General features: G+C 41.1%; 1 protein-coding gene across 19 annotated transcripts in view; it reads left to right on the forward strand.

The window, feature by feature from the left end:
* The window catches only part of SLC9A9 (solute carrier family 9 member A9), a 766,376-nt gene that overhangs the window by 385,105 nt on the left and 365,348 nt on the right, over positions 1-15,923 (forward strand). For all 19 annotated transcript variants that reach the window (XR_006207068.1, XR_006207069.1, XR_006207064.1 and 16 more), the window contains 2 exons: positions 8,611-8,749; positions 13,165-13,270. Coding sequence is in view for 12 of the 19 variants with exons in the window: in XM_042954872.1 (XP_042810806.1) it covers positions 8,611-8,749; positions 13,165-13,270 (245 nt within the window). In the remaining 7 variants the exon portion in view is untranslated. The remainder of the gene's footprint in view (positions 1-8,610; positions 8,750-13,164; positions 13,271-15,923) is intronic.

Here is a 15,923-nt window from a genome sequence, read left to right on the forward strand (position 1 = left end):
ACATGGCCTCCTTGTGGCAACTCAGACCCACTGAGCAAGCTCTGCTTCAGGGACTTAGAAAGGTCTCTCTCTCCACTTCTTTTTATTCAGGACTCCACTTAATAATCTTTCTCAGAAAAGTCTTTCCTTACCACCCTAACTAAAGCAGTTTCCCTATCACTCTATCCCATCCTCTCATGCTACTTTATTTTGCTCTTCAGCCTCTGTCATTAAATCATATGTTTATCTGCTTAGCTACTTTTTATGTTGTTTTCTCCACTAGAATGTAAGAAACATGAGGTCAGAAGCTTTGTTGTGTTCCCTGCTAGATCTTTAGTGCCTAGAACAATATCTGCACAACGTAAGTGCTTAATAAATATTTATGGATGGAATGAATCAGTTGATATAGCTTGAGACTGTATTATTCTGGGGGCAGCTATGACACATTAACTCATACTTCCCACAGAATTCCCCTCATCTTTTTCTTTTGTGCCAGATGTCAAAATGGCAAAATGATATTTGACAAGGATTTGGAAAATCACACCTTGGTATGAATTTGGATTCTCAGGGAACAGTCATTAACTAAATGGTCCTCCAGAAGCTGAAAGAGTTATTAATGTGCCCTCGGCAAATATGGCTTTCCACCCTACAGGGTTGTTGGCCCTTGGGAAGGTGAAACCCAGTGGTTCTAACTCAAACTCAGCAAACTTCTGGCTAGAGCCTCTTATTATTAACAGGCAGCTCTTCTAACCTCCCAGGGTGCCTGGAATGCCCCCAATTCCTGAAGTCATTATGTTTTACAGCAGGTCCTCTTGACAGAGCTTCATTGGCCTTTGGCAAAACATAAGCCAGAATAATGGGCAGGCAGATGCCAGAATGAATTCCAATGTGTACACACAATTCTTGGCCCCATAAAAATCAATTCCTTATTCATAATTAAGCAACTTCTTGAGAAAGGGCAGGTTGGTACAGTTATTAAAAGATAAATAATAGATAAGGATCCACTTGTTTCTTTTTTTTTTTAAGGACAAAAAATTTAACCACAACATAGCACTGTAATTAGTTTTTCTTCTACTTTGTTTCTTACCTGTGACACTTAGGACCAACTAAACAGAGGAGCTTTTACAAATTTTCATTGCCCCTCTATGTTGTGCTTCTCCTTAACATGAATCTTTAAGAGCAGAATGACAAAAGATAGTGAGAAAAGAAACTAGGCGCACCCTGACATAAAGGTCACAACTTTATCCTCCTGTGGGCCTTTTCCTGTTTTCCAAATTGCATTTAGGGAGCAAAGATGAAAACAAAAGCTAATAAATGGCTCCATACTAAAAAAAACAGCAGCTCTCCCCAGCAGTTAAGGCCACAGGCCTCCCAACTGGTTTAATTGGCAACAGAATCAGTCTCATTTCCTTCAATCTCCCCACCATCTCCTTTGCTTCAAATTGGTGTATGAAGGGTTAGGGAAGGATGGGGTCATCCTTGGAGAGACTGCAGTGTCTGAGATGTGAAGCTGTTAGCTCTGTCCATGGGGGTGCTTCCTCCATCCTAAGTCAAGTGGAAGGGCCTCCACTGGAAGGAATCATCCAATAGGTTGAGGCTACCTGCCAGAAGAGGCCTTGCCAGCTCATTCCCCATTGGAGAAAACTGCAAAAGGTCTAAGGCTCTCTCAAAATAGAACAAAGAAAGGGGTTTCTTGGATATGGTTTCATGGAATGGGAGTACACAAAAACATGGGGACTGACCTAGAGATTTCTAAAAGGAGTTAGCATGAACATTCCATGTCAGCAGGACCTGAAGGCTCCCTGGTTTGGGGTGTTTAGGGAGTAGGCAAGGTGAGCCCACTTGGCACAGCAGTCCATGGCCCACTAAAGGGGATTGGAGGTCAAACGAAAGGTGAGAGGCACCAAGCTGTCCAAATGGTCCCTGATCCAAGCCATAGAAAAGGGCTGGGAATGTACATAGCTGGCAGGACAGATGGAAGATCAAGTGGTGCCTGTGAGGGGATTCTCAGTAAAATGGAGTTGCTACCATGTCAGCAGAGGCCTCTAAGAGAGGGATCAAGCAGGAACAAGTTTGGCTCCCCATCCCTCCTCTGTGCCTCCAACAGCAGGGAACATTGGTGCCTAGAAGAGAATTGGAGGAACACCTCTTCTGCCTCTCCTTGCTTCCAAGTCATCTTGCTTGCTGCTGTAGAACATTCTGTAGGGAGGAGAAGAATACTGCTTTGACAATTTAGGTTTTAAGCTAGACTGTACCAAGTCTTAATAACTAAAACAAACTGAATAGTGGAATTTGGCTAAGGCATCATTAATGGAACTACATACCCGCACAAAGAAGGATTTGATATAGTACAGTTGGAATAAATAATTGAAAAAAAATAATAAACCACTTCGTGTGTGTGTGTGTGTGTGTGTGTGTGTGTGTGTGTGCACACACATAGATATATGTATCCCAACCAATCAGGAACTCTATAATAAACTAGTGTCAGCAGTTAGAAATATTTTTGTTAGGGATTAAAGATTTTTCAGAGAAAATGGTAAGTCCTTTGTATATCTTTGGGTATAGCAATGATTTTCTCATTTTTTTCTTTAATGATTATGTTCATAAAAATTCTGGCAGGGATACAATGTGTTTTTTTAATATTTTACTTTTGAAGGTCTTTGAGTGACATTGATCTCATGTTAATAGACTAGACTTAGGGCTAGGAGAAGTAGGTTTTCCCCGTCAGGCACCCAGGACCATGAGTAGACTGTGGGAGCTGGGAGGGCCAGTCAGAAGACAGTATCATAATGAAAGAATAACTGCCCAGGAGCTTGGCATTGTTGAGTAGTTTAAGCAAGCCAATGTGAGGCAAAATATTTTAGCAGTAGCAGTGAAAATTAACAAAGTGGACGGTATTAGAAACCAGGTGATCTTAAGAAAGACTGTAAAAACCAGGAGAGAGAGGATTCAATAGGATCCAGAATGGTAAGGAGACCAGAGTCACAGAGGGGATAGCACTGGTGGTAGTGATGGTGGTACCATTTATAGATTACTTTCCCTACATTTTATCATTTTCACTTCCAGCATAATTGTAGTACCTTCTTCTCTTCTTTCTCCTTTTCTTCTTACTTTTTGCTCTGTCCTTCTTCTTCTTCATCACTAGCATTTATTGAGCATACATATCATACACCATTCCACAAAAAACAATTTCTAAGATCAAATGATCCCTGACACCCAGAGATCCTAGACCAGGGACCAGTGAGTCAGAGTGTAAGAGAGACGTGTGATGACACCTCAGTTCTGTTTCAGTTGAAGTGCTAATTGGACACCTAATTTGAGATACTTTTTTTTTTAGAAGTAAAGCAAATTCTCAGTTCAAAAGAGAGAAAAAAGAGAGAGAAAGGAAGGAGGAGGAGCAGGAGGAGGAATGGGTTATTTGAAGAAGTAAGATTTACTTAAGAAATACTTGTCCAGTTCTTCCTGTGATCCAGGTACCATATTAAGTGCCTTATAAACATTAATTCATTGAATTCTTGTAGCAACTTATATGATAGTTACTACTCTTATCATCCTCATTTTATAGGAAACTGAGGTGCATGTAATTTAAGTAACTTGCTCAAGGTCACACATGCAGTAAGTGGTAGAGCTGAGACTTGAACCCAGATGCCAGATTCAGTTTCTATGCTCTTAACACTACCTAAGCTGCCAGGTGAGTTCCCTGAAGAAACATCATAAAGATGGGGAAAAAAAATGGGTCGTTGGAGTTGTGATGCTGTCTGTGAATCTTAAATGATACAGTGAGCAACATGATCCTTATTCATGTTGCTTTCATCAAAGGAATTTAGGATATCTCATCCATTTCAAAAATTTGTGAATAAAAGATGCTGCACACATTTATTTCTGAGAACGGATACAATATACTATCATCAAACTAGTTTTTGCTGAATAATCTATTACTGAACAGAATGAATCAATAACCTGGACTTATTTCCAATTTATGAGATGAATATTTAAACACCACTATGTGTTTCTGCTCATATCATTTTCAAGGATATTGGTTTCATCTAACTTAAATATTCTTTCCAGAAATGTGGGGATTGTAGATCTATCTTCACCAGCTTGTGCTATAAACAGTGCCTCTTCAGAGTAGTGCCCCCAGAGAACAAGCACACACAGGTTAACAGAAAGTCTAATTCCTCTTCTCCTCCTCTCTCCATTCCAATATTTGCATTGGCGAATTGTCCAAGCAGCCCCCTCAGTATGGGGGAGGAAATGGTTTTCTTTTTAAGTCCAAAGGGCTGAAACTGCTGGAACATGGTATTTCTTCCTCTCTTGGGTGGAAGTTGGAATATGCTACCCAAACCCTTGTTTGTTTCCAGAATGCACCTTCTGCAGCTGTTGCTCTACAATCCATAGGCTTAGTGTTGCAGCTGAAAACCAGAGCCCAAAGAGATGCCTCCTTCACCAGGATTTAGAGCCTGGGGGAACAGCTTCCTAAAATCCTGGCAGTCAAGAGAGATGCATCCTCCCTGACTTTTCTTTACATCACTCCTCACCAGAAGCCAGAGGGCCTGCAGAATGTCTACTAGGAATCCACCAGGAGTGCCACTTACCTAGGGGTGACCCAACTCAAGCTCAGTTTCCTCGCCTGTTCTTATCCTGAGACAGATCCCTGCCCAGACTGCTGAGGATGCTCCCTTCATTTTGGATCCATGGAATGAAAAGCTGTGCAACAAACATGACAGTTTCTTAGCCTCACTTCTACTGCCATTTCTTCCCCCCAGAGACCTGTCTATTCCCATGTAAAAGTGCCTAGTTCCTTGCAACAACCTGGAAGCCCAGCATGCCAGGAGGGGAGCCTCACCCCATCTCCCTGCAGTAGGAGCTGAGTCCAGGTTCAGCCACAGCACTCTCTTCTCTGTCATTGTCAGGCTTGTGGAAGTTCTTGGCAGAATGATGATGATGATGGTGATGATGATAGTCAACATTCAGTGAGTGTTTATTTCTCATGAACATAATCAGCACCCAGTGAATGGCCCTGCAATCAACAAGATAAATATACAGGATTTAAATGTACCTCATATCTTCATGCATTTCTGGGAGATAATATAATTAAATTTCCATTATACAGACTTTGAAACTGAGTCTGAGCATGATGAAATAACTTGCCCCAAACCATATAGCCAATAAGGGTCAGACCTTTGAGGCTTAAGAGTCTCAAGTGTCATCTTCAGTTTGGGTTAATGAATGTAAAAGTACCCACAATGTAACTATATAAAGTCATTGCTTAATAAAAACAAATCTCATAGATGATGGTTCATTTCAAGACTAGCTTCTGTAAACCTGCTTCTTTCCTGTATTTCTTCTTTCTTTCCTTTCTACTTTCCAATCATCCTACCTTTATTCTGTTAGCCTTTTTTTGGCCTGCCATGTGCCAGGCACCAGTCTGTGTCCTGGGCATAGAAAGAGGAAAAAGATCCAGGCCAGGCCCAGCAAAGCTTAGGTCCAGGAGCCAAGCCTGAAAGCAGGTTCCCATGAGAAGCCCCGAGTCTTGCCATCTAATTAGATGGGGAAGAGGGTACTATTGTCCCATACAGTGCACTCTGCTCTGTCCTTGCATATAGGAAAGGGCTGCCCATCTTCCATACAGGGATGAAATTAAAGGTTCTAGTACTTGAACTTCTACTGTATTTATAGTCAGTGCAGCACTCATTCAACTATACTGATGTGAGTTCATGTTTTCCTCCCAAAGTCACTTTTTTAAGGGAGAAACCAAAAAAATCTACATTTTGAACACAATAGCTCTATGGTCTTAATTTCTCTGACTTAGTTTCTTTGCTTTATAAAAAAAAGAAGAAAAGAAAGAAAAGGAGGGATAACAATATCTGCCATGTTTACTTGGCAGGAATGCTATAGGATCAGATGAAGTTGTAATTAAGGCATAAGGGGGACAAAATGTTACGTAAACGTGAGGGCTTTTGTATATTTGTAACGTGAAATTTAAAGCTGAGTGACACCATCTACCTATCTGTCCCTCTCCGTAGGTGCCCACATACATGGTCCCTGTGTTCCAGCCATAACTATACGGTTCTGCTTTGAAATGCCCTCATCTCATCTGCCTTCCTGCCTTTGCTTACACTTTTTCTTTGTCCTCAAGTGCCCTCTTCCCATCACTGTCTGTTGACTTGCTTCCTTGATCAAATGCCATCTCCTCTAATCTGAAATAGTGACTCTCGCCTCATCTGCACCATTAAATGTTGTGTATCTCTCACAAAATCACACTTAGCACCATGACTAGAGCTAAGGTCATCTACATCTTAGCCTCTCCGCCTCCATATATATGCCTTGTATATCTTCAATAAAATGTTTTTTGACTCAAATTCTGCTTCTCTTCTCTATGCCCTTTCCTGCCTGTCCCCTGACACCCTGCACCTAATGCACCACCTGGCATTTAGTAGGTACCCAATGTATACATCCTGTGGAGCTTTAGGGGCAGCAAATTCAACGTACAAGTCTTCATAAGTCAAGGGGAGTTAGCCTTTACCTTTAAGTTAAATCAAACATCACAAGGAACTATATGAAATTTGCCTGTACTGGGTGGAGCATCAGGGCCCAGGAAGATAATGTCTCCCAAAATGCAGACTGAGAACAGTGGGGTTACCCAGATGATTTTAGGTGACACAAAGGTGAACTTTTTATCAAATGTAATAGTTACATAATCTCGTATATAGTAAGAAGAGATAAAATTAGCACATCAAACCTATGACTTCGTAAACATTCTTTAATAAATGCTCTTGCATGTGAATAAAAATGAGTTTATTTAAAGAAAAACATTACATAAATAATGGTAGACGATATGGCCAAAAGATGTGATGATGGTGCTCCAAGGTTAGGAAGCATAAGGACAGACAAATACTTTTAGGAGTGCAGAGCTGGAGATGAGAGTGAAGAGGTACCTGTTTATGGACCAGGTCTATTGGTAGCCCCAGGAATTAACAGAATTATTTACACAACTGTATTACTATGCAAAGCTCTTTGTTGAAAGGGCAGAATGCAAATAGAATGTTTTCTCATCACTATTGTTCCTTCATTGGAATGAAGAAATATGGTGAATGTCAACTCACACATCAAGCTTTGCAGCATTGGCCACCAAGTTTCATAATGGTCATGGGGTTTTACACCCATTCTCTAGACTGTCAGATACAAAGGACCTTAATATGGGTTTGCTTTTCCATTTTTTTTTTTCCTGCAAAGCACAACACTTTACAAAAAGAAAACACATCAAAGGCAATCCTTTTCTTGCATACATTTCAGGGTTCCATTTGAGATCCACATTCATCTTCCTTATCCAATTACATGATCAAAGTAGAAGTGTTTGGCCTACTTTAATGCTTTAAAGACATCCGGGGGAAAAAGTAAGAACATTTAAAACTACCTTTTTTAAGCCACACATCTTCCTGTAGAAGAAATGGAATCCATTCCACCCTCCCCACACACCTCCCACCCCCCACCCCCACTTAGCTAGTCTCTAGATACAAAAAGTCAAATCAGAAAGTTAACATGTTCTAATCATCCAAACCATAAAGCGTCAGTTACATCTCTGTAAAATCCAATCTAATCTCAAGTCAGCATGTCTAGTGTACTTTTTGCTTTCTATACTGCTACAAAATCCCTAACAGTACCTATTGCAAAACTCTTGATTTTCCTGATTAGTTTTAAAGACCTCATAATTAAAATAAAAACTGTAAAAAAATCCTGAAATACTACTTTATTTGTCTCCCCAAAACTACTGGTTCTAGCACGTCTGTTCATTTTAATGCTACAATACAGAGTTCATATTTCCTAAAATAGGATGCACCTTGTCCTTCATATTAACACTCTGGGATTTGAGGCCCTGGTTAAAAAAAAAATAGCAAATGCAGCATCCTCAAAAATATTTAAGTGAGCAGACTGCCTATTGGCGGATTGATTTTTCTCTATGGAAATAAATCTGTCGGCAGCCACCAGAATTGGGGTCTAAAAGATGACCTCGGGCAGCTGCTGCCATTTGTTTCAGTGGGAAAATGAGGGTTTTGTCTCTCCCCAGGGGTTAATACTGTGATGCTCTAAGCATCGTCTGGGCTCTGTTTCTGAAGGGTTACACTGGAGAGGAGGAATGCTTTGTGGTTTATGACAAGATCACAGCAGAATATTTTGTGCACGCTGTGATTTGTATTGCCCATTTGTGCACAGGCCATAAAAGTGCACTTTTTATCAGGAGCATTTGTGAATATATAACAGCACTGAAGACATATGGCCACTAAATAATTCACAGTTATCTATCTCCTCAGCAGATTCCTTATACACCTACCATGTTTTAATGCCTAGTTTGCTCAAAAACAATATTCTTTATGACCCTTCCAATATAAAAATGTTTACTGACTGGCAACAATATATTGATACCATGGGATTGGGCTGTAAGGAAAAGGAAAGCTTTCTACTTTCTCCACCTCTCCCTGTTCTCATTTGTTTCTTCTGAACTCTTCCAGCCATCACCTAACCTCACAGAAGAAGGTGCCCTCCTGAAATGTGGGTGATAACTTCTGACTTCTGGTATTTGGGCTATAAGAGGGAAGTCACTGACTAATCTTCACCCTCTTTTCTTTTCAGTTCTATATCCATTTACAGTCCCAAGGAGAATCCAAATGCATTTGATGCTGCAGCATTCTTCCAGTCCGTGGGGAATTTCCTGGGGATCTTCGCCGGCTCGTTTGCAATGGGGTCTGCGTATGCTGTTGTCACAGCACTGATATCCTTTGTGTGTGTGTGTGCAAAGCTGGGGACTGTTAAGAGCTGTCAGTGTCCCTGGAATGTTTCTGAGGATGGACAATCTCTAGGCTATGAATGGCTAGATAGTCTGGTTCAAGTGTGATACAATTCCACTGGGGCCATCTTAGTTCTGAGTCATCCTTGAGGCACAGTTTGGTACCAGCAGCACAGAGGCCCAGGCTCTTTTCTTGTCCAAGGCCTGTTCTAGCACCGCTGATACTGTCTGACCCTAGGATAGCAACAGTCCTAAAAAACTGTCACCTAGGAAAATAGTTGGACATGATCTGGATTGGCTATATTAGGGCCAAGAGAAAGAGCTGAAAATTCAAAGTCAAGAACAAGACAGGATTGACCAGGGGTGATTAACTGGGTATCTTCTTCTTCCTTTTCAAACTTCTGTCAATCAGTAGATCACAGGGCTGGCCAAGGCAAAGATCACTGTATATTTAAAGAAGCATTTCTGGCTATTTTACAGAAGAAGACCTGCAAGGAAGGCAGAAATGACATGTTTGCCATATATGGGCAATTGTGTCATGTCTCATTCCCTCTTATGCAGTAGTAAGGTAGGAGAATGGGTAGAGTTCCTAGAGGACTTGAGCCAGAGATTGAAGCTGGTCTAGTGAGAGGTTCAGTCAGAGCAGTTGGATGGGACAAAAGTAAGTTAGAGTTGAGGAAGAAAGCCAGAAAGCTGATGTCAAGTATGAGGGCCTAGCAGAAGCCATCCAAAGAGGCAGGACAAAGGATCAAAGACCAAAGATGTTGGGGAAAAGAGAAAGAAGAAGGGTGCAAGAAGGGTCAAGTCTCTAGCAAAGAAAGCAAAATGTTAGGTTCTTTTTTACGGGGACTGACCCAGAGCAGAGTTTCACTGAGCAGCTGCTAAAAGGTTAGGTCCTACTAAGGGTTTCTAACATGAGTCAGAAGATGAATAAAATACAGACTCTGCCTTCAATTAGTAACAAACTTGGAAGGACAAGGGCTGCAATAAGAGTTGTTTAGAAGGTGAGTTGCAAAGCCACAGCCAACTTATTAGGATGCTAAAAATTCAGATGTGGATGGGTCCATTGTTTCTTGAATAGTCCAAAAGACTCTTGGCCAACCTTATAATTCTGAAAAATAATTTTAAAAGCAGTATTTACATGCAGATGGCAGTGTAGGCTGAGCCTGAAATATAGGTAGGATATAAACAAGGCTATGTGATAAGTGATTCAGGAGAAAACCAGCATTCATTAAGGTATGGGGATGGGGCTAATGTGGTACATGCAGACGTGCCTGAGAGGACCACAGGGCTCAGGCTGGTGAGCAGTGGAAGATGATACATAAATGGGTTGGAATCACCTTGTGGAGTATCTTGGAGTGTTATTCAGAGAAATCTGAGCTTCATTCTATAGTCTACAGTTAGCCACTGAAGGTTTCTGCTCAGGAGAGTGATGTATTGAAAGTCCCATTTTTAAACAATAAATAAGAAACAGGTTCACAGGACAAATCAGAAAAAGAAGATTAGAATCATCAAGAAGGAGACTAATGTTTAAAAGAGTCTCTAGGACTTAATGATTGGAAGAGGAGAGACTCAAAGGCCACTCCCAAGTTTTGTCCCAGAAATCCTAGAGAGTATCAATTCCATTGACAAAGAAATAAAGTAACTCAGAAAAAGTAGGGCTGATTCCTAATAAAAATAATGATAATAATCTAATGATTAATATCAGTACTTATGATATGTAAAGCGTTTATTTGTTTTACACACTATACCTCCTTTACCCTGACAATGATGATATCATGCAGATATTTTAATTTTATTGGACACTGAAGCTTAGAAAGGTTAAGGTAATACCCAGTGTCCTGCTGCTTGTAAGAATTGGAGACAAAATTCAAACCCAAGATTGAAACCAAGAGACAGACCCAGAGACAGACCATACTCTTTATCACTAATCCCTATTGCCTCTTGATTATTAAGTGGAATTATGATGGAGGCCACATGTTGTTTTGAATAAGTAATGGCAATGGTGATAGCAACATTTAATGAATGTCTAGCATGTGCCAAGGACTTTATATATATATATATATATATCTCTCTTCATTTGAATCAACCCTGTAAGATAGGCTGTTATTATCCTCATTTTACACATGAGGAAACTGAGGCTCAAGGAGGTTAAGTAGCTCCTCTGGGTCACATATCAATAATAGTGGACACAATTATTATTATTATTATTATTATTATTATTGTAACATTTGTTGAGAACTTTACCATTTGCCAGCCATTGTCATTAGCATTTTGCTAATGGATTTTCTCATATAGCTTTTATAATAACACTGGGAAGGAGATACAGTTATTATCTCCATTTTACAGCTAAAGAAACTGACACATAAAGGTTAAACACCTTGTCTGAAGCTAGGAGATTTCAGGGCCAGGATTTAAACCCATGTCTTTTGGCTCCAGAGCCTGCCCTAGGTGGAAGAGCTGAAATTGGAACTCTTCTCCACCTGGCATGAAGGCAATGTATGGACACATAAGTAAATAAGGTGGTAAGGGAAGGGAAAAAATTCCTGGAGTTTGGGAGTCTTCCATGAGATTGGATCAGATCTGGAAAAAATGGTGGAGAGATGGAAGGGACAGGGGCTCAGTCTCAGTGGGAGGATCTGTCACGCAGCATCAATGGCCTTGCCTCTCACAAATTCAGGCTGCAGAGGAGACAGGTGTGCAACCATCCCCTCCATCATCATAAACTTGATACATTGTCCATAATGAGGCAGTGCTCCTCAGGGCATAGGTCCCTGGGCTCTATGCAAGCTTGGGTCTTGACCCAGAACTGAATTACTTTCTGGACAAGGTTGAAAGAGAAGAATGTCCTATGTCCATTTGATATACCGTTACTCAAAGTGGCCTAAGCCTTCTCTACAATAACGTAAAAGAGGGAATTCAGAAGAACAAACCCCGTTAAAAACAAAGCCTGCCCTCCAAGTCACAAGAAGGATTGCTGGAAAAAGGTCCAGCCCATGTTTTCTTCCAGATAAAGAATTGCTCCTAGATGTTTACTGAATCTGATTCCAGGAAAGATGTTTTACAGAACGAATTAATTTAAATCACACTAATAGAAAAATTTATATATTCCTTGTTGCATACCAAGCACTCTTAACGCATAATGCTGGTTTATACACCTAGGAGGTAGGTTGCATGATTATCCCCATTTTCAGTCAGGGAAACCAAGACACAAAATGGCTATGGAGCAGGGCGAAGAAGCTGATACAGTGAAGTGGAGTTGGCTTCCAGAGGCTACACTCCCAGCCTGGTGTTATTTTGCTTATCCTTGGCATTTTGTGCTTTCTAAAACTTTGCAAAAACATTTTAAATATTCATCTCATTTTACTCTGCACACTTGGTGCAGATAATTCACATAGGATAGAAATGAGGCTCAGAGAGGTTAACATATTGCTCAGAAATCACACAGCCAGCAACTAGCAAAGCCAAGACTCAGACCTTGATCTTCTGCCCCAGGGGTCATGCTTTTCGCTTCCCTGCCCTACTGCTAAACATCTCTTAATGTAGAATCTCTTCAGATTTTTTTTTCTTGAAGCATAAAAATGCCACATAACATATCCTTATTTGTGAGGGCTCTTTTTTTTTTTTTTTTTTTTTTTTTGCCTAACTGTAGGCATAGTTGCGACGTGACCCTTTTCCATCGATCACCTATTCCTAATCATCTTCCTATAATCCCTTCCCTGCATGATTTGGGTCACTATGCCTTTGCTCTATATGTAATTTATAGGCTATTTATTGACCAAGTGTCATCTCAGCCAGAATGAACCATCGCCTGCCAAAGGGCTTCTTGCCTGACCTAGAAATGATATACCTTTTCCCCTAGCCTACTTATACTAAGATGGCATGGGTATCTTCCCTATCACTGAATGTGAATGTTGCTCTGATCCTATTTCCATCCCCAGGAGAGGAGTCTTTAAGGTGATCTGTCCACGGCTTATGGCTCTCCAGGGAGCAGTGACCTCCTTTGGTGCTGACGTATTTGAAGCACCTCACCCTGCTTTACTCTCCATGGCTTTGTTTCGCCTCATCTGCTGCAGGCTCCCGAGAGGCACACCCCAAGGACCACGGCCAAATTCAGGAGGTTTTGTACCCACAGTTAGGTGATTTTATCTTCTTAGTAAGACACCTTTTTTTAAATTGGAACACAGGTTTGCATTTTTATTGGAGTGTTCAGCCCCCAGTGAGGCATGAAACTCATGCTGGCCTTCAAAGCAGTCCCAGTGAGACCTACAGCCTCCCAGTCAAGTCTGAAAATCAGTGCTCTTCTTCGAAACTGATCACAATGAGATTAGTTTTCCTCAGCCAAGGAGGAGATTTTGCTTTCAAAGCGTTTGTTGTTTCCCTTAACGTGTCTTTGTCACTTGACCAAATTTACCAAGCTGTGTGAGTTCCCTATGCTGGAAACAGGCCTGTTTTTCCTCCTGTCTTGGAGCGCCTTCCTGTCTGCTGAGGCTGCCGGCCTGACAGGTCAGTGCTGCATTCTGCACAGCAAACTGGATGTGTGATATGTGTATGTGCTCCCATGCGTAAGCCTGCCTGACCCAGCAGGAGGTGCGATGGACTCTCTCCAAGATGGGTTTGTGTCTGAATCAGCCTTTGCTCGGTACCCTGGGGGAGGGGGGAGGATAATAACATCCATTTTGTATGCAAAAACTTAACGGAAAGCCTCCAAATTGCTATTTCCTCTTCTCTGTCACTGGTCAGGAGGGTATGTTAAAATCTACAAATGACTGATTTATAGAGGTGATGGACGACTTTACAAATGGAAGTCTACTCACAACGTGAAGGGGTGCACAAGTGCTTTATAGAAAAGGGTGGTGGTTTTCCATTGGCTGCTAACAGCAAGTAGGCAGTAGAGGCAGCCGGCCCAGGGCGTGCACATTTCCACCCACGCCAGTGTTGAGAATCTTTGCATACAGAAAACAAAGAGCTAACGTGGCGGTTCTACAATTTAATATCTCTTACCATAGAAAGTTTATATATAGAATCCTCTGAGGCAGAGCAGTTAATAGAGAAAGGGGCAGCCCCTAATGTCCCAAGGGCCATGGATCCTGTGATCTGGATTCGGCAATTAGATTGCCTTTCTGCAACAGCAAGGATTTGCACTTGGATAGCTGCAACCATTGGGTGCCTTTCCGTGTAGAAGAATCGCTGTGGCTCTGAGCAAAATGTCAAAGCTGTTTCTCTCCTTTGGCCTAGTTCCCTGCTTCTCCCAGGTTTCAGCCCTTGATCCCTTGCTGTTCCCTACTGTTGTCATCTTAATTGACATTCAAGTGGTGAGATTCTTCACCCCACTCCAAGTATTCGCTGGTAACAAGGTATGCCTCTCTGGCTATTTGCATTTTATTAGGTGGTAGTTTAAGTCTAAATAATAATAAAAGTTGACATATACTGAAGGTGTACCATGAGCCAAGTGCTAGCTAACTGCCTTTCATGCACATCCTTGCTCATTCACAGGACTCAAAGTTAGGGCCTACACCCAGGCCACTCAGCCAACAGTAAGTGATGGAGCTGAGATTTAAAACTAGGAGATTTGATTCCACAGTTAGGCTCTTGGGCATGAAGCGTTGCTATCTTGAATGAAATTCCATCTGTGGAATATCAGGCAAGCCCTCATGAGAAGGAAGATATTTGGTGTCTCAGGAGCCTGCCTGGTCCACTTGGTCATAGATTGGTTTTGGCTCCCCTGTGAAATGCTTGGCACATCTTTCTTGTAATGATAACCTGTTGTTCTGGACAGCTGACCCAACTTACTGCAGAGTCACAGGGGCCAAGCTATTCCCCACAACTTTGAAGGTGTCTGTTGCTGATGCAGACAGCCACCCTGCCAGTTCTTAGGGTACTATATACCAAGGCTACATTACCAGAGTCCACCCTACCGGCCCTTATATCCAAATCATCACAACACAATGTTATGTTAGTGCCTTCCACTGTTGGTAGGGAGGTTGCTAAAGAGCTTATTCATTCCAGAGAAAAAGATCAATTGTGTCCCTTAAAATAATGAAGGTAAAAAATTTACATCAGCCATTCAAAATAATTCTGGTTCCCTTTTCTCCAGTTTCTATGCCCTTTTCACTACTCAACATGTTGTAAAAGGTAAGCAAGGTTAACAATAAGAATACATATTTGACCTTCTAGAAAGGTAAAGAAATCTCTTAACTCACCTGCTATTTTTAAGTCTACTTTTGAACATTGTAATAAACACACACACCAATACCTAAAAATTGTTTGTTTTTATGTGTGAAAATTGTCTTTCTAGTTTCTGATCCATTTCAGCAAGATCTTGTTCTAGTAACTACTTAAAAGATTATAGTCCTTGTACAGATTGCTGGTTTACCTGTCCATTTCTCTTTTGCCACCCTTTTCTACCTGATATCCTTATTGGATGCCACACAGACCACCTCATGGGATGGGTGAATGTATGTGTGGGCCATGGTAGTGGAAAGACCCAAATGTCCACAGCTGCACCCAAGAACACACGCACGTCAGAGAAGTACTCCAGATTAAGCAATGTGCCTAACAAGTATTTGATACAAACCAAACTCTAGGTGTAAGCATTTTCTACTGCCAAATACCAAGCCCGGTTAGTCTAAATTACTAATGTGTCTGTCTGTTTGTTTGTTTGTTTGTTTGTTTGTTTATTATTTAATCCTTGCCTGTTTCCAGATTGGATTTGAGACAGTTCATAACATGAGCCATGCATATCATGGGACCATTTAGTTGAGAGTAAATACTCAAGTGCTTTGGGATAGAGTTTTTCTGCAAAATTAGACAGCTGTTCATTGCTGTGGTTTGGCAATAAATAATAACTCTGAGCCTTCTGGCAGCCAAAGCCAAAAGGGAAAGATGATGAGTTATACAGGAATAATACAACATTATAAAAGGAAATCATATTTATTTGTAAAAATGGGCAAACTTTTTTCCAGTACTAAAATTTTAGGAGAATTTATCACATGTATCCCTGTATAAGGGACCTTTGAACACCATAGGGGACAATATTTTTAATAATAGTTTAGGGAAGATGAACATGTATTCTTTATGTAGTAATTTCTCAGATCAACTTCAAAGAAAATCTGAGAGAGTGGCATCAAATTATAATTATCTAAGGGTGGGCACCGGG

Source organism: Panthera leo, chromosome C2 (assembly GCF_018350215.1).
Source record: "Panthera leo isolate Ple1 chromosome C2, P.leo_Ple1_pat1.1, whole genome shotgun sequence".
NCBI lineage: Eukaryota > Metazoa > Chordata > Mammalia > Carnivora > Felidae > Panthera > Panthera leo.